Source organism: Acanthochromis polyacanthus, chromosome 7, assembly GCF_021347895.1.
Source record: "Acanthochromis polyacanthus isolate Apoly-LR-REF ecotype Palm Island chromosome 7, KAUST_Apoly_ChrSc, whole genome shotgun sequence".
Classification (NCBI taxonomy): Eukaryota; Metazoa; Chordata; class Actinopteri; family Pomacentridae; genus Acanthochromis; species Acanthochromis polyacanthus.
In genome coordinates this window covers 21,741,219-21,765,105 of record NC_067119.1, presented here as the reverse complement: position 1 = coordinate 21,765,105, position 23,887 = coordinate 21,741,219, and the positions used below count along the sequence as shown (strand labels likewise).

Here is a 23,887-nt window from a genome sequence, read left to right as displayed (position 1 = left end):
ATTTGCAAATAAAGACACCACATGGAGTTCAAAGGATGTTTAATGAAAGAGTTGGAACTGCATGGCACCTACATCATTGTATTTCAAACAAAACTTGGTCAAAAAGTGTTTCTGGTAGTATACAGCCTTCACAGTGGGTCCTGCTATCAGATTTTCTCTTTTTTTTTTTTTTTCTTTTCTTGACATTGAAGCTGCGGAGCACCATTAAATATCTGCATTCATACCAATCAGTAGAACGCAGAAATGCTTCCAAAAAGATGAATTCACATGACAGCTTTTGCAAGTATATGAAGCACATTTCTAATATAAATTTCCACAGGGATTCACAAAGCTTTAGCCAAAATGTACACATAAGTTATTATAAAACATGTTAGGAATATAATTAGACAAAAGAAAAACAGTGATGGAATGAGAAACAAAATGTCTTGCTTGAGCAATATAGAATATATTGTATTTTTGTACAATACATAAAATGTTACACAGACAAACAGGTAACCTTATGTCAAGGTGTAAATTTTTATTTGCGGTAAACTCAACATCCAGTGTTGATAAACTCACTATTAGAAGCAGTCATGCTACTTTATTCTGATCACCATGATGTGCTGACGCATGTAACAAAGACAAGGCAAAAAGCATTTAAAACTGTACAGAAAATAGCTGGTTTAAGTGTCTGTGTGTGCATGCAAATACATAATGCTCTCAGTTCTGTTTCTCTCTGTAACAATCTGAGCAGTTTCTGGTTTTCTGACGTCTACCTTTGGCAAATGTTCCTCATCTGCGTCACTGCGGCTCTTCCAGAGAGGCGGCAATACCAACGTCACTCTTACGTAAGGCAGGTTGATTTGAAGAGCGCTGCCGGGTACAACAACGATGACTGGAAGTGTATAAATGACATGATTTTTCCTAAGAAAAGATTTGGCTCAAAGGGAGCACCGACATTAATAAAACCTTAAGCATCCTTCTGATCTAAGTGGAAACTTCACAACACTGGGCGTCTAATATTGAAAAGAGCTTGTTCTGTTGCATAGAAAACTCCTACAAAAGGGCACAAATTAACAAAGCATCAACATATACAGCCTCAACGTGAGCCTGAGAGATGAGTTTTTAAACAGAGTCAAGGACAAATGTAATTCAGCTCACAACACATTCCTTCTTTGATTCTTTAAAACATTTAAATAAATACAATTTCTTCTGTAACGTCTCTAGCATGAAATAAATTTGTCCCAAAACTTTGCTACAACTTTATGGTCCGACTGTACAGAGCTGAAATGCCTGGCTAAGGGTAAAAGCGAGAATACAAGAAAAATACGTACAGAAACACATACAAAAAAAATAGACCTCCAAGTCTGACATTTTCATCGAATCCATAGGAGCTGAATGTTTCCCGACATAATTCAACTCTCATGATTTTTTGTCTAATTTCAAACCTGTAATTAATACAAAACTCCAAGAGTCAGTGGTAGTAAAAAAAACAAAGAAAACAATTACCATCAAGGTATTAACAGCTTAACATTGGAAAACAAAGTCAAATAAAGACTAGCATATAAAACAAAAGGCAACAGATAATCCTCCATTTGAAACGCTGAGGGTAGTGTAGGGTTGTGTTTCAAGGTAAAAGAGGGTGTGTGGTGGTCCCTTGGCCTTGCATCGGAGCTTCTACTCGGCCACATCCAGAGAATCAGAGTAGTGTGACCCTCGTGTAGCGATCTGTGACCTAGGCCTCAAAGCGCTTTGGGCAGACCATGGGGGCGAACAGGGTCCACATGTAGAGGATGAGACAGACCCAGCAGGAGGCCATCTTGATCCAGAACACTGACCAGCTCCCCTCCAACAGCTTCTCAATCTCATGGCCATCGTAACTACAAAACATGCGCACAGTTAGAGGAATAAGCCCACAATAGAACAGACTTATCATTATAACCTCAGTGAAGGTTTAACTCTACTAAAACAATACTGAAAACGTGCAGGGTAAAAAAACCTGAGTGCTCAATGCTTTGAAGCACAGACAAACAAATTTGACAACATGCGTTGGCAGCATTTACAAAAAGATCCAGAGCAGAGAGAAAGTGCAATTAAAGACAGATGTGTAGCAAATACAGAAAATATAGCCAAATAATGAGCACAGGCTGCAACAGAAATGAGTCTCAGTGGTGCTGGAAAATGAGAGGAAATTAGTTTTTAAAAAATCTGTTTAAACATTCTGGTTGGATTATTTACATATTTTTGCAGATATATGCTGCTAACCTGGCAGTGATTCTCATTAACTGTGTTCTCTGTATTCTGCCATTTTGCAGCATTTTTGTAAATGCTCCAAAAAATTTTTCAAATTTGTGAAGATTTCTTGATATGATTGTGTTTTATCTATGTGCTTTCTTAAAGGTCCCACACACTCATTTTCAGCAAATTAATCAAAATCTCACTTCTCCACAGTGGGTTTTTCCATTTTTTCAGCTCAAACAAATGTAAAATGTAATGTAACAGTTCAATTAAACGATTCATTTTACTAGGACTGTATAACTCCTGGTTTTAGGGCTCTTCTAAATGGGTGGTTCTGAGGAGTGAGAAGAAAACATAGCAAGAAAAGCACAGAGCGCAGTACTCCGCCAAGTCCACAGTGGTAGGCTTGCAATCATGTGATCATCAGCAGGCAACTCAAGTAGTGTTCAATCGTTGTCATAGTTACAGTGACGCTGTGCCGCTATCTCACAATGACACAAAAATCTTTAAGAGAGCCGTGGATCCAGACTGTAAGCCACATCCCGGCCAAAATCTAATCACTTGGTCTTTGTGTCACTTCTGACCTTCACTGAAACTTTCATCCAAATCTGTTAGTCTGTTTTTGAGTAATGCTGCACGCAGAAAGACAGAAACAGACGGACAAACGTACACTGATCGTCACATAACTCTGCCGCATTCCTTGGCGGAGTAGTTCTATGTGAACAGCATGTACTTTACACCTTTAAACTTTAGAACAACCACAAAACACAATAAAAATTGATTTTCACCATAAGGTGCAGTGTGTCAGACTCTCGGGTCACTGTGACACTTACTGAAACCAGTTGGTGACGGTCATCATGACATAAAGGGAGCCCAGGAAGAAGACAAAGTGGAAGTAGGAGTAGCTATAGATTGTTCCCTCTCTCTCGTCATACACCACGTTCTGTCCTGAACCAGTCTTCTCCTCATCGTAGTCCTCTGAAAAGCACACATCAAGTCATGAGGGTCGGTAACACATCTAATGTGTAGAAAGGTGTGAAGAGAATGACAAACAAGTGGTGATATTTCTCTGATGGTTATGATTTCTAATATATAACTAATATATTTCCAGCAGGTGGCAGTGTGAGCCTACCCACAGTTTCACTTTGCCTTGCTCTTGCTTTCCTGTGTCATACTAACCTCCTAGTAACAGTGACATCATCTGTGTTTGCTGACCAATACTTTCTCACCATCCCTTGTCTGGCTGAGGAATAGCAATAAGCTATCCCCCCCCCGTGCAAACACCACGGCCGAGGACATATGCATATACCCTGGCTGGAGGGAGGGTTTGGACAGAGAAAATAAGGTGTTGTTGTGGGGCAAACTATTTGATTTTCCTCACCTGTGTCATCTCCGAAGCAGAAACAGCAGCGAGCTCTCTGTAAAGTAAAGAAAACATACAGGTCACCACTGAGCTGGAATGAAGTACCTGAAGAGCACACACAAACAGACGCACACACACTCTGTCTCATGGGTCTAATCTACTCGGTCTAATCAGGAGTGTCTGGCAAACGGCACTTTTGAGTTCTGGAAACGTGTTTAACCAGTCTGCATATTTCATTAACCCACACTCTGAATATTTTGCTGTTTACCTCAGTCTCTGGCTCACTGTTTCTACACACTCTGAGCGCTGCAGAGCTTCGCCTAGTGGTGGATGTCAAACTAGACGGAGGGATGAGAAAGAGAAAGAAACAAAGGGAAAGGTTAGAAAACCATCACAGTTTTTCCCCCCCTAATAATTTACAGTTTTGGATTGCTGCAGAGTCTAATTTCCTCATCTTCAGGGAGCGACCACAAGAGACAGGATGCCTCCACTTGATGGAAAACACATGTGAACAAAAGCAGAAAACCATAGTTCTTGTCTCTCACAGCCTTCGCTCAGCCTCAGCCAATCACACACCGCCTCCTCAGAGTCACAGCCAATCCAAACTACCTCGTCTGTGTCGCTAAAGCCTGCCATGAAACGCATTTTATTTCACCCGGCTGCCTACAACAGATCCGCTGCTAACTGGCATGAAAAACATTAAATAAAGATATATTACAGGAAAACCTGATTTGCATAAGAAGCATGAGTGTGTGTGTTTTTGGGAGTGAGATCATTTTGGGACATTTTGAGCAGTCCTCGCTTTATGACTCACCATCAAAGGCCATTTGGTTTTAGGATCCATGTTGGAATGAGGTTTAGGTTGGAATAAGTATTGTGGTTGGACGTTTCGGTGTGGTGATCAAGAACTGGCTAAAGGGGCTCTGGGAATGCATTATGTTAATGAATATTCTTAAATACACAGTAATACAAACGTTTGTGTGTGTGTCTGTGTGCATTCCTTCTGTCTTCGTGTAAAAATGTTTTGCTTGAAACTATGTTGCAATCACAGCATTTCTGCATTGTGAGGACATTTCTGTTCCTCACAACTATGAGGGGCTGTTTGAGGGTCGAGGCTTTTAAGGTTCGATTAAGGTTGGGATTAGGCATTCAGTTGTGATGGGTAAGGTTAGAGAGTGTGTGTGTGTGTGTGTGTGTGTGTGTGTGCGCCTTACCAAGAGTAAAGGACGCAGCCAAATAGGATAATGGTTCCCATAGTGGTGACAATCTTCTTGTCGCTTTCCAACCCGGAGTTGAAAGGAAACACACATACAGTTGTGTTCACGCCATCTTTCTCCAACACTAGACAGAAAGAATGTGCAGACGCAGATGGATGAGGGGAAAAAAACAAGGGGGAGTATTACAAGGAGTAGGGATATTACGAAAGATGCTGTGTGTATTTTGGCACAGTGCAACATGCAGCAAGTAGAAAAGCAACACCCTCTTGTGACTATGTAGTGCAGTTAAGTACAACATAGAAGGTATGTGCCGACACTAAATCTTACTAATGAATATTCATAATATGAATTACTCAATCTTGACAGTTTAATTTATTTTTAGAATCACAACTTAAGCTTTCTGGCCTTTTAGCCTATCTATACTAATGCCTGATCTTAAAAAGCCTGTTTTAGTTTAAGTTTTTAGTCTCGTGCATAGACTCCTCTTGAGCCATCATTTTTTAGTGTTCTTCTGTAATTGCACAAATACAACACAAACAGCTGATAGTCTAACATTTTAAAAGCACAGGCCACTTCAACTAGTAACTTATTTTATATTTCCATTTAAACATCATGTGTTACAGAAATAATCACGGGAATTTTGTACTGTGGCAAAGATTTCTGTCTGCTAACAAACTGCTTGTGGCTGGAAGTTGATGGTGTCCACTCCACAGTGCGTGCATGTGGAGTTCCTTCCTTCCACTCATGGCTGATTGTTGCCACTTTTAATGTCTGCTATTAAGCATGTATTTTATTGACTGTATACATTAATATTTAGAAATGTCCCATTTGCACAATTGTACATCCTTAACTGTGTCACTTAAGGAGCTTTTGTCGATTATGTCAAATGTTCGATCCAATACAAATAAAACCTGTTCATCCAAGCTGGTAGAGACTGTGTGTCTGCTCATACTCACTTTCTTTTGGCTTGCTGGTGAAGGCTGAGAAGGTGAGATACATGACGTACACACTGATGACTCCTGGCTGCAGCAGGCCTGATGTGGGTTGTACTGCAGAGGCACAAAAGTCAATAGAGAACTTTAAAACAAGCGTGTATACTGACTGAGTTTAGTAGGTTTACAGTCTCATATGTTGCCATTTGTGAGGTTCTTTTTTCATTCCTCTAACCACCACTCAAATGCAAATATCTTCATTTGTATTACAGTCAAATTAGATAACGCACGTGTGAGTCTGATCCTTACGTTTCTGTATGCAGGGGGAGATGGCCAACAGGGACACGATGAGGCAGAGGCTGCCATTGATGCCCAGGAAAACCTTGTTAAGTAAACAAGCCTCAGGGTGGGTGTAGAAGAGACCCATGAAAACCACCGCTCCCACTGCAATGCTGAACAAAACCAGAGTAACGAAGGCCAGAGCGGCGTACCACAGACGATTATACTTCACTCCTGAACTCCTGCAGACAGAAAAAGAAAGGGAGAGAGAAAACAGAGAGCAAAAAGGGAAAAACACAACATGAACAAGGGGAAAGCAAATTAAATAAGCAAAAATGATAAGTCAACGGGGGCAAAGGCAAAGCAAACTGACCCGGGAGAAACGGGCCTAAAGAAAAACTCAAAGAGAGAAAGCATCATGTTTGGAGAGTTACTCCTTCATCCTGAGGACAAGAGAAGACAGGTTTATGGCTGCTGAATAGCGTTTGCATAAATTTTAGTCTGTCTGGAAATTTAAGTTTTACTAAATTACTAAGTGAAGAGGATCCAAGTGCACATACCAATGCATACTGAGAGGTTTAACTTTGCTGCATTGGTTCCCCAAACCATTACATTTCTCAGAAACTGTCTAAGTATGTGTGTGTACGAGAAGGAAAATTCCTAAACCACACAGTGTTCATCCTGTGAATCTGAGGAGAACTGGCCACCTTCCAAGCCGGCCCTCCACCCAAGAATATATGAAGTCTCATGACTTCCTTCTTCCAAGATTTGTTCACTTAAATAACCCCACAGGAGAACATGTCCCACCTACACACGTGGACAAAATTGTTGGTACCCCTCAGTTAAAGAAGGAAAAACCCACAATTCTCACTGAAATCACTTGAAACTCACAAAAGTAACAATAAATAAAAATTTATTGAAAATTAAATAATCAAAATCAGCCATCACTTTTGAATTGTTGATTAACATAATTATTTAAAAAAACAAACTAATGAAATAGGGCTGGACAAAAATGATGGTACCCATAACTTAATATTTTGTTGCACAACCTTTTGAGGCAATCACTGCAATTAAACGATTTCTGTATTTGTCAATGAGCGTTCTGCAGCTGTCAACAGGTATTTTGGCCCACTCCTCATGAGCAAACAGCTCCAGTTGTCTCAGGTTTGATGGGTGTCTTCTCCAAATGGCATGTTTCAGCTCCTTCCACATATGTTCAATGGGATTCAGATCTGGGCTCATAGAAGGCCACTTTAGAATAGTCCAACGCTTTTCTCTCAGCCATTCTTGGGTGTTTTTGGCTGTGTGTTTTGGATGGTTGTCCTGTTGGAAGACCCATGACCTGCGACTGAGACCAAGCTTTCTGACACTAGGCAGCACATTTCTCTCCAGAATGCCTTGATAGTCTTCAGATTTCATCGTACCTTGCACACTTTCAAGACACCCTGTGCCAGATGCAGCAAAGCAGCCCCAAAACATTACTGAGCCTCCTCCATGTTTCACCGTAGGGACAGTGTTCTTTTCTTCGTATGCTTGGTTTTTGAGTCTATGAACATAGAGTTGATGTGCCTTACCAAAAAGCTCCAGTTTGGTCTCATCTGTCCAAAGGACATTCTCCCAGAAGCTTTGTGGCTTGTCAACATGCATTTTTGCAAATTCCAGTCTGGCTTTTTTATGAGTTTTTTTCAGCAGTGGTGTCCTCCTTGGTCGTCTCCCATGAAGTCCACTTTGGCTCAAACAACGACGAATGGTGCGATCTGACACTGATGTACCTTGGCCTTGGAGTTCACCTTTAATTTCTTTGGAGGTTGCTCTGGGCTCTTTGGATACAATTCCAACGATCCGTCTCTTCAATTTGTCATCAATTTTCCTCTTGCGGCCACGTCCAGGGAGGTTGGCTACTGTCCCGTGGGTCTTGAACTTCTGAATAATATGAGCCACTGTTGTCACAGGAACTTCAAGCTGTTTAGAGATGGTCTTATAGCCTTTACCTTTAAGATGTTTGTCTATAATTTTTTTTCGGATGTCCTGGGACAATTCTCTCCTTCGCTTTCTGTTGTCCATGTTCAGTGTGGTACACACCTTTTCACCAAACAGCAGGGTGACTACTTGTCTCCCTTTAAATAGGCAGACTGACTGATTATGAGTTTGGAAACACCTGTGATGTCAATTAAATGACACACCTGAGTTAATCATGTCACTCTGGTCAAATAGTTTTCAATCTTTTATAGAGGTACCATCATTTTTGTCCAGGCCTGTTTCATTAGTTTGTTTTTTTAAATAATTATGTTAATCAACAATTCAAAACCAATGGCTGTTTTTGATTATTTAATTTTCAATAAATTTTTATTTATTGTTACTTTTGTGAGTTTCAAGTGATTTCAGTGAGAATTGTGGGTTTTTCCTTCTTTAACTGAGGGGTACCAACAATTTTGTCCACGTGTGTAGCTTTTCAAGAACAAATGAGAAGCACTGTGCTGATCTCATTTAAAGGATGTCCCCCATCGTAAGTCAATGAGGTCCTGGGAAAAAAGATGAAGGCGGTGAGACAAGACATGGTGCTCTCACCAGTTTGTGTTCCATCTGTGTGCAAACTCCACCAACAGCATGAGTTGGATGAGCAGGAAAAGGAACCCACCAGTGGCTCCTACATAGCGCCACACTGTGAACAGAGCAATTGTTAAAATGATGGCACGATATGCACAAAACAGCTTAAATCTGCAGTAAAGCGAAGGACCCTTAAGGTGTGATAGTGTTGAAATTATTGTTCAAATACGGACAAACTTTCAGGGCCACAGTAGAAGAACTACCAGTTTTTAACTTTGTGGCCCTAAGATGCACATGTTAATGATGTGAATGAATGAAGAGATTATAATGCCGTAGCTTTAGAGTTAAGTGCCGTGTTTATACCTTTCAGAAAGGTTCCCTCGTCAGGAAGGAAGAAGCCACCAGCGCAGCAGGCTGCCAGCGCTAAGAACTTCAGCAACCAGAATCTGAAATTGGAAGCAGTGATAACGTTAGAAAAATGGCAATCAGCATAACACCATGCAGAACAATGACTGCTGACAGAAAAGCCTCAGTAAGACTTTAGTCTCCCAGTCGAATGGTGGATTAATTGTTGAATATGCTTTAATCCAACCAAATTATCATTGGTCGGACATTTGCTGTTGTTACTTTAATAAACAGAAAAGTGCTACATCAAAGGACTTCTAGGACTGACTCATTATATTTCATGTAGATAGGAACGGACTAGCTGCACATACTCCCACTTGTCACAACTTTGGAGTGTAAATTTTATATCACAGCTCAAATCCTGATAAGCATATTGTCAAAAACAGCAGGTGAACTTCTCTATGTTATATTCTTCAATATTTCTTGTGCTGAGATCAAAAGTCGATTTAGTTCCATTTCCAGAAATTGTATGACTATGATTAACTGTACCGTACGCTAGTTTGCTTTCAGCCCGTTTTTATCATTTAAGTATAAATAATATAACGAGGTTAAAATGATTTCAATCAATCAGTCAAAGTTTATTTCTATAGCCCTTTACAACGGCCCAAACTTAAAGCAGGACAAACAATCACACTCACACCTACGGCCAAATTTAGGATAATCAGTTAACCTCAGCATATTTTTGGATAGTGGTTTAATATGCTGCAAATACTAATTTTTTTATACTCATATGTAATTCATTCACGCTAATAAAGCCAGAATGTGTAGTGCACACAGTGCACTGCAGCTGACTTGACTTATCACAACATGCAGACACTTTTTTCTTCCATGCAAAACCAACTGATTATTTCAAGATTATGTACAACTTCAGTCGACCAAAATTTCCCGTGCTTGGATGTAGCCTAATATAAACAAATACTGTACAATAGTATTTATATAGAATTTTTTGATAGTATAAGAAAGAAAGATAGAGAAAACACACGTGTCAGTGCTGACTATGTAGTATAACAATCCAAAAATATTTCAGCATAATATGATCTGGCAGTCAACTTAGGGGATGTTGATATTTTTTTTTTTTTCCCATACTCCTAGGAGTTCAGTGAAGTGTTCAGAAACAATCTGTCATGTTGACTGAGGCCTGGAAAAGAGATGCTCACTAACAGCATGAAGTGGTTTGAAAGCCTTATTGGTAAAAATACTACTCTAAGATATTGAACAGGCCTAACTAACATTATTTATTATTTATTTATAGTTTATTTAATAGGGACCAGTGTATACAATAAACATGTATAACACTATAACATTTATAGCCAGAGCTAATTTGCAAAGTCCGTTTGCATTGCCATTAAAGAAAATCTAGTTGTTTGATATGTACTTCCCTTTTCTCCAGTGTTTGAATGCAAACTGACTTTTGTATGCCCTAACAGATAAGTACCTAGGCTCAGTGTTTCTGCTAAATATTATAGATGATGGTCAATTGTTTACCTGACAGGGCGAAACAGGAATGGAGGAAATTCTCCTTACCCGTTATGTATGGCCGCCCTGCAGCCCTGGCTGTTGTTGACTCTTATGGTGAAGATGGAGAAGAGGAGGAAGAAGCAGGCCATCCCAAAGCACATCTTGTAGACAGCCGAGTAACCAGCCAGAGTCTTGCAGTTCTCTCCTGCGTTCATCTTCTCACACAATTGGCTGTAGAAGGGAATCTGATTGGGAAAATCATAAACCCAAATGACTTGGATTAGATCATTACGGCGTTGAAAAGAGCCCCATCTCTGCTCATGTTTGTCTAGTGCGCGGCCTCAGTGAAAGGGCCCAATAGTGTCTATTCTGAGCGTCACGCCTCTAAAGGAGCAGAAAGAGAGAACAGGCAGCAACAACAACCCCTCTTTCTTTCCACGGAGCCCTCTTTCATCCTTCGTTCTCTACAGCCTGTTAGAGGGGCCTTACAACCAACTGTCAGTGTACACAAACAAAAGACACAGATGAATAAATTAACCGCCTTTTGTCACCAAGTCAGAGGAAATGGGACGAAGGAAAAGCAGAGACGGCATGAACAAGAGAGAAATACCGGAAAATCCCTCCTGACATAAAACTCCTAAAAAAAAACCCATTTTGAATCACAGCGGGCTGCATTAAAAGAGGAGGGCACAACTGGAGTGAATAACAGAGATAAAGACCTTGTTGTGGCCTTCAAATGAAAATTGTGCTTCAGTGGCTGAGTGCCAACAGAAGAGACAGCCTTTGCATTTGATAACCACAGAATGGGGACTCAAATATCTGCCTCTCAACTGTACAAATGTCTGCCAAGTCAAGTACAAAAGATGATTTTAAACAAAAGTAACTGTTCTAGGAGAGCTGAAGCTTTATTTTGAGATATATAAATGGTTACACTTGGCTTTACTAATTACTGTCAGAGAACTTTGGTCCATAAAAGTTGTACCGTGGGTGAAACGCCCGAAGATTGAGCTGTCATCACCTCAGTGTGTACCACGGTCTAGAGCCAGATCACAACATAAAGCAAAAAGCCCAGTTTTGGAGCCTTTGTCTCATGTTGAGGACCATATTAGCATGTCCATGGTGTTGCGATTAAGAGGCAAAGGGGCCGGCTGTTTGAGACTGCTGTAAATCTCTTGAGAAAAGATCAGCGCTCTCGTACGCACAATGGCTGCTCTCTTAGCTAGGACTTCCCACTGTGCTCAGTGTGTGACTGACAGTGTGTGGATGCATGTGTGTGTAACTCAGCAGGCTTTGTGTGGGGCTATCAGAGGCCATTTTGTGCCTGGATGGGTCTTTTACAGGGCTCTCTTCCCACAAGGAGACACACAGTAGGGAGTCGCTTTAACGCTGTACTCTGTAGACACTGGCAGAGAAAGAAGAAAAAGGAAAAAAAAAAAAAACAGCAGACGAAGATTGCCGGAAAAATATCATCTTCAAATAGCAGTGTCAGTTGAGGAAGCTTTGTCATTGCCATGGTAACACCGTCAGCAGAAGGTGCTCTTTCGATACAGAAACAAGGCTATTTCCTGTTTACACTGAAAATGATGTTGAGACGCATTGTACTGCATGGCACTCTGGAAGAAGTACATCACTTTCCAAACCTCATATTCACTTACCACTGTAAATGCATAGAAAAGGATAAGGAGGTTGAGTATCAGGACATCATCGGAGACCTTGTGCCACACTACTACTATAGTTTGACTGAACCAGATGACAAAGATAAATCTATTGTAGTAGATTACAGCAATCAACATAGCATTCCTGTATAATATGAACTCCTCAGGAAAAAAAACAAAAACAAAACAGGAAGTAATCTTACATGTGGCTGACTCAAAGAGGTAACCTTGAGAAAAAAAAAACAACATGAAAGCTGTAAAGATCAAAAGGGAGAGCAGCAGCCTGAATGCATCTTCTCCTAACTTGAAAGGCTAGGTGGGTGGTTGTAACAAAGATCGACAAGGTTGAACTCCTGCCTTCTCATCTCTTGCCTTACTACTATGCAGATACACATGGGATCTCCTGTTGAAAAGGTGTGGTGTCCGTTTTGCCCGTAGCAATGCTATAAATGTTTAATTCTGCCAGTTAGCACTGGCAAGGAAATACTCGTAAATTCTCTCAAATTTTATTCTGTTTATAGCACAAGCAGGCCACAAGAGTTGGCACACCTGAAAATACCCATTTCAAAACGTATGTGGCCAGTCTGTAAGCAGAAAATTCGCTCACTTTCCTTTCAGTTGCGCTCCATGCCTGTGTTACTCGACTACCTATTGACAGTCAGACCTCATTTTAGGTACATGGTGTAACTTCTGTGAATCTAAGCCAGGGGAGAGTGTACAGACCTAACAGGAAGCCAAACAGTGTTGAAGGTCACAGTACATTGAGGTTACTGTTGGCTTGGTTACTCCAGCCTCTGAACTGATCCTCACTCTTCTACTCAGCAAACTGGGCCACACAGTGACAGAATTAAGACTTTAAAGCTAGAAATACAGATAAAAATTAAAAAAGGCATAAACTCACAAAGACAATGCAATACAAGTATAACTTCTTTGTGAATAATGACACATTTTTTTCAGCCTCAACAGTCAGAAAGTGGGCCTAAATCTGTATTACTAAACAATCGCTTTTTTTTGGTTAATTCAAAGAGCTCACAAATGTTCATGTTTTTCTGTTCAAAAAAGAAAAACACCTGTCATGAATCAATTCCACCTGCTGAACAATACTGTTATTTGCACAACAAAGACATCTGGGTGAAACGGTGGATGGGGTATCTATGCACCACTAACTTCTTCACTTCACTTCGACTTCAGCTGGTGACACCCAAATCGTAACCAAACAACAACTGTACTCTGTTTGACCCCAAGAAGTCTGCAACCTAGACCACTACCCACATTCACAACCTCCAGTAGGCGTTTATTTAGTAGATCTTACCACAACTCATGAAATACTCACTGTACTGCGGACACACTTATTTAACAGATGCTTTTAGGACGAACAGTCTCCAAACCACTCTACTCAATCTCCTTTCAGAGTGAAACTGTTTTGGTGCGCAGATGAGAGCTTTACTTTTCTTTGTGTGCCCACATTTCCTCTCCATCTTCTTTCTTACCATACAGAATTAAAATCTTTCAGTTATCTTTTATCTCCTGATTTAGTTGACGTTATCCAGAATCTTGCAAAGAAAAAGTATTTCAAATGTATTTGCGTCATTTATAACTTATCTTAGGGAAACTCTTCATATAGCACAGTGTACTCCATTCAGTGTGTGTGTGTGAATGTGGTTTGAAGGAGTTGTACGTTACAGCGTCTGATTTATGTACTCACTTTGTCTCTCAGCTCCTCGTCCACTTTGGGGGACATCATAATGACACAGATGACGGTGACCAACAGGAAGTAGAAGGCGTACATGATTCGGGTCCCCGTGGATTGTTTGATCTTCGGGCAGCAGTTACAGCAGCATGAACAGGCCGCTGAGCCGCAACAGCACGCCAGCTGCACAAAGACAACAATGGAAGAGAGAGAGAGGGAGAGGGAGAGAGAGAGATGGGAAAAACTTTACCATTCCAGTTTCACAACTTTCCACACCATCTGATACAGACATCATGTATTTAGGGAAACTAAGATAATGGAGGACCAGGGTTTATGTGCTCATATTACAGCCTTTCTGGTCAGCTAAATAGTCTGAAGCTTCTTGGAAGAAAGGAAACAAAGTAGAAAAGTATTCCTCAGAAATCACCAATGTGCAGCATATAAGCAAACACAATTAAAACAAAACTGTATTAAATCAAAAGAAATAGAGCAGGGGACCAAACACAGAAAATAAAATCACATATTCAACAAAAAAATGAAGACAAGAAGAGACAGGACGCTTGACAGCTCACCTGATCTACAGCCTGGGAGGCAAGACACCCACACATTGAAGGTAACGCACATTTTTGATACATTTATAGAAGTCATGTCAATTTTAATGATAAAAGTCAAAATGACAATCTGAACACCAAACCAATTTACTCTGAAGGGTTTATATGCAAATAAGGCAAAGAGAAAACAACATAAAAAAAAACCTTACAAGGCAAAAAGGGAGACACCTCAGAAGAATTAGAAGATTTATCACTCTTCAAGACAGACAAAAATGCAATATGTACACAGCAGTACTAAAATTTACTGGTTAAACCTCAGGAGCCTAAAATCAATAAACTACACTTCAAGGTTGTGTCAGAAGGGTTTTCCATGAGATATACTGCATGCTCTTTATTAATTCAGGGCTACAATTTCAGTTTCACTGACAAGATCTAAGAGACAGGAGCTGTTTCAAGTTCACTGTTTCACGCCAAGTTTCCCCTGTTTGTACAGATTAGTTTCTGTTGCGTTGAGTTTCTTCAAAGCTGCAACATGGACATCCCCATAAAGGCAACATGCATTACAGTAAAAAGCTTCTCATGCTTTAGCACTTAAGAAACAGGATCTGAGATATTTTTTTAAGACAGGTCAAAGCTTAACACCGCTTTGGAAAACCGTTACGTGCAGCACTGCTGATACACGTTCATCTTTCCATGCCTCAAAACAGTTTCTTCGGTTTGCTGCAATCCAAAATCATGGCAACTTATTGAACAGTGTAAAACTTGCAATAAAAGACCCCCGACTGCGTCTTTGCTCATTCATGGTTTCTATCATGAGCGACAACTCCCTCCCTCTTGTTCACAGAAGCAACTTTTGGTCAGCACAGACAGTCTCTTGTCTGAAAACACACACACACAGTAACACACAGAGGCCTGCTCTGTTTCTCCTGATGGGCTGTCATATAGGAGGAGGACAGTAGCATAAAGACAGGCCCTGTGTTCTATTTAGGAAAGAGGAGGCTCTATAATTATACAGTACAAGGTCTTTCTGTAGCCACCCCACCCTGCTTGTGTAAGCCTCCTACCCTTCACCCTGAAGAACACACACTGCTGTGGTTAGAGGTAAAACTGATGTGGGCAACAGTTGAGGTGTAGCCGCTGCAGGGTTGCCCCATTTTGTCTGTATACCAACCTAATCCCGCCCGTCGTGGAATGCAACACAGACTTTAGAGGTAAAAAGGGAAAGATACTCATGTGGATTACATGTCAAGGCTCGTCTGACCATGGTTGAGTTACTTTTGAGCTACGGGGAAATCTGGCCTAAAGTACTTACAGCATCAGGTGAGAGATAGAAAGTGATGGAGAAATGAGCAACGACTTTCCAACAACTGCTGTCCTGGTAGCTGGAGGACTTCAACATCTCACAAAAGTTGGTCTAATTACATCTGCATCTGACCACAGACTGCAGTTATCCATGCTTATACTTAAAGAGTAAAGCACAAACATATTATGCCATTTCATTATGTTGACTATGGTAAGTTTCTATACAACTGTAGACCAGCATTTAACCACTCCCTACAACACTTTATTAACCATCTTCCATGCATTTTTAAAGTAGGATACTGGAACAACAGACAAGAAATGAGAGTAGAAATACAAGCGTAATGGTGTGCAAAACAATGCCCTAACCTTGTAGCTCAAATCTATCCTGAAAATAAGGGACACCAGTACAGACAATCTGGTGATTAATATATTTTCTTTTCCTCCAGATGCATCCTGACATGATCTCTTCAATTTGGCATTCAGTCTCAACAGTAGCTTTAGTCTTTATCTCTGAGTGTGTGCTCTAAGCCAGGGTATCTAATCAGGCCAGGGTGTATTGGTGTAGCAAAGCCAGTGTGCAACATTGTCTGATGCGCAGCGTTCTGCTCCAGATGCCACTAATGTGTAACATTACACCAAGGCGCATAAGCACATGGTTAGGATCAAGCTTCTTCTCTGCCCACATGGATCTGTCTCCCCCAGCTCTCTGTCCACAGTTATTCTTTAAATGACCCACTTATTTGTTTTCTACCTCCAGCTGAAGAATGGTTACTTACACCCGTGACTATTCCATGATGCAAGCTGAATAGTGTTATTTTGATAGTCCTACGTCAAACCAAATCCAATAGTGTCTCCAATCATCTTGTTTGTTAGAGATGAGAAACATGCTGCTGTGTCTCCATTGGTCCGTGAGAGAAGGGGGATTTTATTTGTAATAAATTGCGATTGTTAAAAGAAATGGCAATTATTAAAAAAAAAACACTTAACTGCTCCCTTGGATCAAACAAACAAAGCTGGGTACATAAATCCCATCCTTCATCTGAAAATCTGTGTTGAAACCCTTGTGACAGAGTGCATCTGTCCTTGATACAAACAGCGAATCCCTCCCTGCTCCATGAGTTTATTCAAGCATGAGAAAATAGGTCAAGATCGACATCGCATGCAGTTCCTTTACCGACACCGTTACTACATCCACCACCTCCTCATGAGATCCGGTTTAGGGCAGGAAACACAAAGACCTCCTGCTACATCAGAGTTTATCCCCATTTAGGATTCAACTGGGGGGGTGTTAATATCATTCATGGATACTTGTGGAAGCAGCATGTGGACACAATTTACCAGAACTTGACAACAACATGAAACAGTGTGTACGTAAGAGGTCGATCTTGGAGACCAAATGAAAATATTTCTGCTTTCACACGTTCACAATCTTTTAGCCTTGAATCCATGCATGCGCCTCCTGGTTTCCATTCGACTACACACAGCTTAACAGGATAAGCGGTTTTCTTTGTCTCTGCTGCACCCACATGTCTTCCTCAATGGGCGATTAATTAACCCCACCAGACTGAAAGTAACTAGGAAAAAAACGGGACAATTTAAGTCGCGAGGCTGTTTAGATTTCATTAGTTAGGGGGTGTTTCACACAGCGAGGGGGCCGAACGGCAAACTCTGCAGAACTGATGGAGGGAGCGGGAGGTGGCAGAGGGGGACGTCTTTAGGAATTCCACCACACACAGATACAAAAAGGGTATCCATGGCAACCAGCGCTGACCCTACCCACTTGATAGGCCATCCACCCCCTCTCCTACTGCCCGCCTGCCCCACCAGCATGTTGACAGGTGGTTGGCGTGTTTGCAGTTTACCCCCCTGCTTAAATATCAACAGCAGCCTCCCAACCATGTCACGCTGCTCTTGCCATCCATCCCAAAGAGCAGCATCTAATTCTGCATTAAACACTGAATTCAGCGACCTATGCAGAGTGAAATTCGGCACAGACTCATAACCAAACCTCACTACGCTCTCAAGAGACACACACGTCTCTTTCTGACTCATCCTAATGCTACTTTCCCCTCTCTTCACATCTTATCCTACATCCTCCCTAAATCTGTCATTTGGAGGCTTATCGTCTTTGTCTCCTCTGTTTTTTCCTCTTATTTCCCCTTTTTCACCCTGTCTTTGTTATCTTTAGCTGCCCTTTCCCCTTTGACAATAACCCTCTGATGCCCGGCTCCCTTTCAGCTGTTCTAGGGGTCAGGGGAAAGACGATATTGCTCCTCCTTACATAGGATTCAGCAGAGAGAAGACCCTCAGGAAATGAACATAAATGCCATTCAAACTGAAGCATGTGGTGGTCAGACAGAATTAGTTGGTAAAACCTTTGATTGTTCAGCTCGGAGTCTGACCTAAAGTTTATTGCTTAATCAACAAATCCTAAGCACTCCTACAAGTAATCAATCCAAAGGCTGCCTATGTGACTACACTGTGAGCTACTTCACAGAAAACTGATTACGATTACCATGTTTCACCCCTTCTCTCTGTTCTTTACCGCTTTTATCCTCAAAGCTGCAGTGATGAAAGGGACCGGAGACTTTGACAAACAGGAAATGGAAAGCGAAGATGAAGTCAAACCCACAGTGGTGAGCTATGGAGCACAAAGCTGCAGAGATGCAACTTCTTACGCAATACAAACAGGCCTTCCCAAAAAGAGGTCATACACCACATCCCTGTGAGAGGGCAAAAAAGAATCAGGACAGAATCTCCTCTAACAAGTCAACATTTACACAAGTTGAGGAGTGAGGACATAATCAGCTGGCAAAACTGGTCAGAGCACATAGAAGAACAATCCTTTGACAGTCTGAACAGCAGTACTCGACAGACTACAGTATCTGCTCTAGTGGCTGTAACGCAAACTTGAAAAGAGCAAAAACTTCCTTCTGATTTGAGATCTAGATTTGGTGTATTAGTAATGATAGACAGACCACATACACACACCCTGCCATGGAAAAATATAGCACAGCACAGACAGGCATGACTCACGACTGAGCCACGAACTGTCAAAACAACCTGACCTGCACAGTGTGGTACAACAAGTTCAACGGCGGTTTCAGCAGGAAAATAAACCTCAAATTGAATTAAACTATCAGTGTGTTTATTCATTCACTACATCTAATATTAATCTTCATTTCCTGTCCTACTTCCCTTTAGTGCATCAGGCAGTTCATATTCACACTATACAGAAGCTGACTGCGTCTAAAATGTGGGAACTCCCTGTCTGTCAAAGCGTAATGATAATGGATAAAGTTGACCACAATGAATCACAACAGACCAAATGGCTCAGATGAAACTGTAGACACACCCTCTTATCTCAAATTACAACAATGCTTTGTGTTGAAGGCAGTCAGAGGAAACCAGAACTGGAGGGAAAAAAAATGAAAAAAGAGAGACAAGAAGGACAACAAAAAGAACTTTAAGACAACAGAATACAAGGCAGGATCTTTCTCACGTAAGTTAATTTGGCCCAAGCTCCACACAGAGACCTACTCCATTTCCCCTCATACTGTGACTGACAGCTCCACTATTGTCTTTATAGCTAGGCAGCTGTATACACACAGCAAAAATGTATCACTGCTCTGTTTCCTATACACAAAGGGAAGGCTTTGCTTCTCTCTTGGCAAATATAGCCCCTAGCTACAACCAACAGAGAGAAACTTTAGTTCAGTGGAGAGAAAAGAAAGAAAGAAAAACTAACAAAAGGCAAACTGAGGTACAGTGAAGAGCCGAAAAACAGAGGCAGGAATGACACAATTCCTCACAGACAAAAGAAGTCCGTCACAAAAATAACCAAAGGAAACAGACCAAACAAGAGCAGGAAGACAGCTAAAATAGAAAGCAGTATCAGATCAACAGGTACAGACTAATACAGCGTCGTGTTGTGTTTACTTAGGAGCCTGTTTCACTTCCCAAACTGTATCGTCTACCAGTATGTGACTACAACTAAACAGAACTGGACAAAGAGTTGGCTGGGATTTTACAGAATTACATCAGCACCTGCAATCCTTGCACAGAAAAATAATAAATTACAGAGACATGGGGCGATGGGGGAAGGGAACATTGAGGAAGACATCTACTTGACAGTTCGGAGCGAGACAAAAGAGATGAAAGTTGGCCAGTGATGTCCCTGTGGGAAAACAAACTCCTGCTGCTGCTGCTGACCACAGCTAAATTCCTGAGGGGTAGTTGAAAATAGCAGACTTGTCTCGCATGTACACAGTCAACCAGTGATTCTAATCATGCCACTGACCCAGAAATATATTTTGGAGGGGACTGCAACAGATGTCTAGCGGCAGTATTCAATTGGGCTATAGGTTTACAAGCGAGTGCTCATCAGCAGCTGTTTTTAAGATCACCTGCCCCCACTGTTACAAACGGTAAACGTGCTGTGAACCACGCAAAAAGTATTCAAGCTGTGTTTGTGTGAGTACTGCTGGGACTTTTGTAGCATTGCCTTTAACATAAGTCAATTATGGAATCAATAATCACAAATCATACCCCAGAATTCACAATAAATGGCAAATCTATCCTTATTTCTCGCCAATTTTTTTGTTATTATTCACCACCCACATGAAAGCAAGACAGCCAAAAGTACTTGGTGGATAAAGCGTGGTATCCTGGTGAAGAGCTGTGCAACATGAAAATACTCCCAGCATTCACAGGGGCTAGGGTGTAGAGTCAGACATGCTCAATGTCTCATTCAAAGATACTTTATCGGAGAGGATGCTTTCAGAACAACAATCTCTAGTACCCTCCTGACTAGAAGACTCTGCCAAAGGTCCCTGTACCATAGCTGTGCTGCTTACAGTCCCCCACATGGTTTCAGTCCTGTCCCACACTCACAGCCAACGCTTGCAGCGCTTTGGACAACAGTCAACATTGAGCTAAAGCTTTCCCCCAGCCCTTACCCCATCGCAACATGGCATACATCCCTGATCCCACTGAGAAATTACGCACTAGCTGCTCCCACACCATGCCTGCTCCTCTCTTCCAATCTAACCCAAACAACGCCCACCCTCCTCTTATTTCCACCTTCGAGCCAAGGAGGAAATTAACAGACCACACATCACTTTGAGCCACTCTAAACCTCACAAGCAGCACATATATGCACAGGCAGAATAAGTTAATTACAAGTAAACACATAAATAGAGATGGTGGCAAACTAAATGTGATTGGGATTAGCATACCACCAGCACAGCAACACAAAACTGATCTTTGTGTTTGGCCTTGATTTTCTTTAAATCCGGCCCCGTTTCCATCACTCCCTGTCTGTGAAAAGAACAGGAAATAGAAGTGAGCTCCCCTTAATTGAGGGATGTGCATGTGTAATTAAATTCCTGCACAGACCAGCTCAGCAGTGTCGACCCTGTGGTCAAAAACAGTCTGTTGGTTGACAAAAAAAAGGCACTCAGCACGAAACAAATCCCTCTCTGGGTTACACAGAAATCACCTGTCTGGCTTCTCAAAGAAACCCTGCAACGTCACAGCTCTTCAGGAGCCCTCGTGTATTTGAGAAATGACGTAACCACCAACTGAAGTTCAAATTAACTGATTAATCCTTTAATCGCTCATAAAATACAGATCACAACCTTTTTAAAGCCTGTGTCGATGTTTTCAGATCTCTTGATGTGTTCAATCAATAGTCAGTCTAAAATTCAATTTATCATCATGAAGGACAAAGAAGAACAGCAAATATATACACAACTGAGACACTGGAAGTGATATTTTGTTGCATTTTTAGCCAAAAAAATGCCTTGAATGACAAAGTAAGTTAGTGTTTAATTACTTAATTGTGTCAGCTACAGATGATATGATTGTGTACATTTCTAATCCCGTCTCTGTTCTAATGAAGTGTGCAAATTCAAAATACTTTAATTGAAACTATTGATTTACAAAACTCCAAAAAGTATTATTGCCACATGACATGTGTCTTCTGGGCTTTAAAAGCATATCTAAAAATTCCAAAACAGCCCAGAAAGACTTCAGAAACAAACAAAAAAAGTAGATCTGTTCAGCCATATTCTTTTAGAGAATACATAATGATTATTTCTCAAGTGAGCCTTTTTGTAGATTTACATTTAAATCCCTCTCTGACCTAAACACCACAAACATAAACCACAACTCTTGTATGAGTATTTATGTGACTGGCAGCAGAAATACAGGCAAGAAGTCGGATTACCCCCAACTTTACTTGGAAAGTGTTGGTAAATGTGTATTACTGGAAACTATAGAAGGAAACTGAAATGATTGTTCACTCATCTAATTGTAAAGACAAGACATTTGTGCCCCTGTCAGCCCCACATTGTGCTTTCGTTTCAATTAAAAGCCTCCTAAAGACCCTCGGTTGTGTTACTTTTACTTAGCTCGCGGTGCTGATGTTTTAGCTAGCTCTGCCTGCCTCGTCTCGCTTTGTCTTTCGACGGCTTTTTTCGTTACTACAGTGAAGTTATTTAGCCTCTTCACTGACGGATTATAATATTTAAAACGCTGGTAATGAATTAACGGCGCTGACAGAGGAGCCAGAAATCCCCAAGATGGAGAAAAACCGCTGACTCGCGTTAGCATCCACAGAAATAAGCACCAACTGTAAACAAGAGCGTCGCGCTTCATTGTAACGTTTCATTCAACAACAACACGAACAGCGGCAAGTCCAGCTATTGTTCCTCACCTGCGAGATACAGCACGGAGTACACATGTCGTTGGATAAATACAATCCGTTTCAGGGTGAGACGAGGTTTTTCTCAGTCCTCTTCTTCTTCCTTCCACATGAACCCAGCAGCAGCTCTCAGAGAACAACGCGCCTCTGCTCCTCAAACCGCTCCGTCCTCTTCCCCGCCTGCTGCTGCCCGCTGCCCGGCCGCCGCTGTCTCTCTCCTCCCCCTCCTTTCTTCCCTGCTGTCTCTCCTCCCACCGCACATCAGCGACAAAAAAAAAAAAAAAAGCCCAACAAAGCCTCTCCTGCTTCTGCCACGCCGAGCATCAAGAGGTGGCTAGATCCAGATGACTCAATATTTTATGAAAGTCTCATTTAAAAAGCCTCTGTGATGGGAACTCTCTGATTTCTGGGTCATCTGGCTGCTTTCTCATCAATTCTTTTGTTGTGAGTTTTAGATTACATTACATTTAACTTTATTGTTTTGAATGAACACATATAGAATTATGTAGTCAACAGAAAAGTGTGAAATAAGTCTAAAACATGTTATGTATTTGAGATTATTCAAAATAACCACCCTTTGCTTTGATTACTGCTTTGCACACTCTTGAAGCTCTCTTAACCAGCTTCATGAACTAGTCACCTGAAATGGTTTTCACTTCACAGGTGTGCCTCTTCAAGGTTAATTTGTGGAATTTCTTGCCTTCTTAATGAGTTTGGGACCATCAGCTGTGTTGTGTAGAAATCAGGTTGGTACACAGTTGACAACTGTTAGAATCCATATTATGTCAAGAACCAATCAGCTAAGTAAAGAGAAACAACAGTCCATCATTACTTTAAGAACTGAAGGTCAGTCAGTCCAGAAAGCTGCAAAAAACTTTGAATGTATTCCCAAGTGCAGTAGCAAAAACCACCAAACACTACGACGAAACTGGCTCTCATGAGGACCACCCCAGGAAAGGAAGACCAAGAGTCACCCTCTGCTGCCGAGTCACCACCCTCAGAAACAGCAAGCTGAACAGCGCCTCAGATCACACAGATTGACACAGCAGTGAGAAGAAAAGAAAGCTCACTCATGCAAAATCCATATTCAGAGCATATTAAATAAGAAGCAAGGGGGGAAAAGAAGGATTTTTAAAAATGAAACTACATCTAAAAGCTGAAAATCTGGCAGTTTGCTTGAAAAAAAATATGAAAAAACATGGATTACTGTAGCATTTATAAACTGTTAAAATGGTGAAAATTACAGCAAATATCTATAAAATACTCATATTTTTAAATAGGGTAAAACAGTGTGTTTTTATGGTCAAACATTGTAAAAGAAAGATGTGGACATCATATACAGTGTTGGCCTATTTTTTTTTACAGTTATATAAATTAATACTTTTTTTCTGTGATTCTACTTGCTATCCAGTGCAATTTAACAAAATCTGTAAAATAACAGTTTTATAAAATTATTTTCCATTTTTCACTTGTTAAAACACTTTTTTTTTCAAAAATAGCAAATATCTATAAAATAGCAGTATTTTTTGCTGATTTAAATGCAGTTAATAAATAACCATTTATAA

At 40.9% G+C, this 23,887-nt stretch overlaps 1 protein-coding gene across 1 annotated transcript; it reads right to left on the bottom strand.

The window, feature by feature from the left end:
- Window positions 1-22: 22 nt before the first annotated feature.
- On the bottom strand, window positions 23-22,540 carry serinc5 (serine incorporator 5). Its single transcript, XM_051950567.1, has 12 exons — window positions 22,335-22,540; window positions 13,779-13,946; window positions 10,485-10,663; window positions 8,919-9,001; window positions 8,577-8,670; window positions 6,039-6,250; window positions 5,754-5,846; window positions 4,795-4,921; window positions 3,849-3,918; window positions 3,599-3,635; window positions 3,051-3,195; window positions 23-1,859 (listed from the first exon to the last, which is right to left on the bottom strand). The coding sequence occupies exons 1-12, from the start codon at window positions 22,359-22,361 to the stop codon at window positions 1,715-1,717; spliced, it is 1,380 nt and encodes a 459-aa protein (XP_051806527.1). The 5' UTR covers window positions 22,362-22,540; the 3' UTR covers window positions 23-1,714.
- Between the last annotated feature and the right edge of the window lie 1,347 nt (window positions 22,541-23,887).

Coding starts and splice junctions, on each gene's coding strand:
- serinc5 (XM_051950567.1), bottom strand. CDS start 22,361: ATGTGTACTCCGTGCTGTATCTCGCAG. Junction 4,922..5,753: donor CACCAGCAAGCCAAAAGAAA/GTGAGTATGAGC, acceptor CTTTCTGTCTAG/TGTTGGAGAAAGATGGCGTG. Junction 1,860..3,050: donor ACCGTCACCAACTGGTTTCA/GTAAGTGTCACA, acceptor CATGTTTTGTAG/TTACGATGGCCATGAGATTG.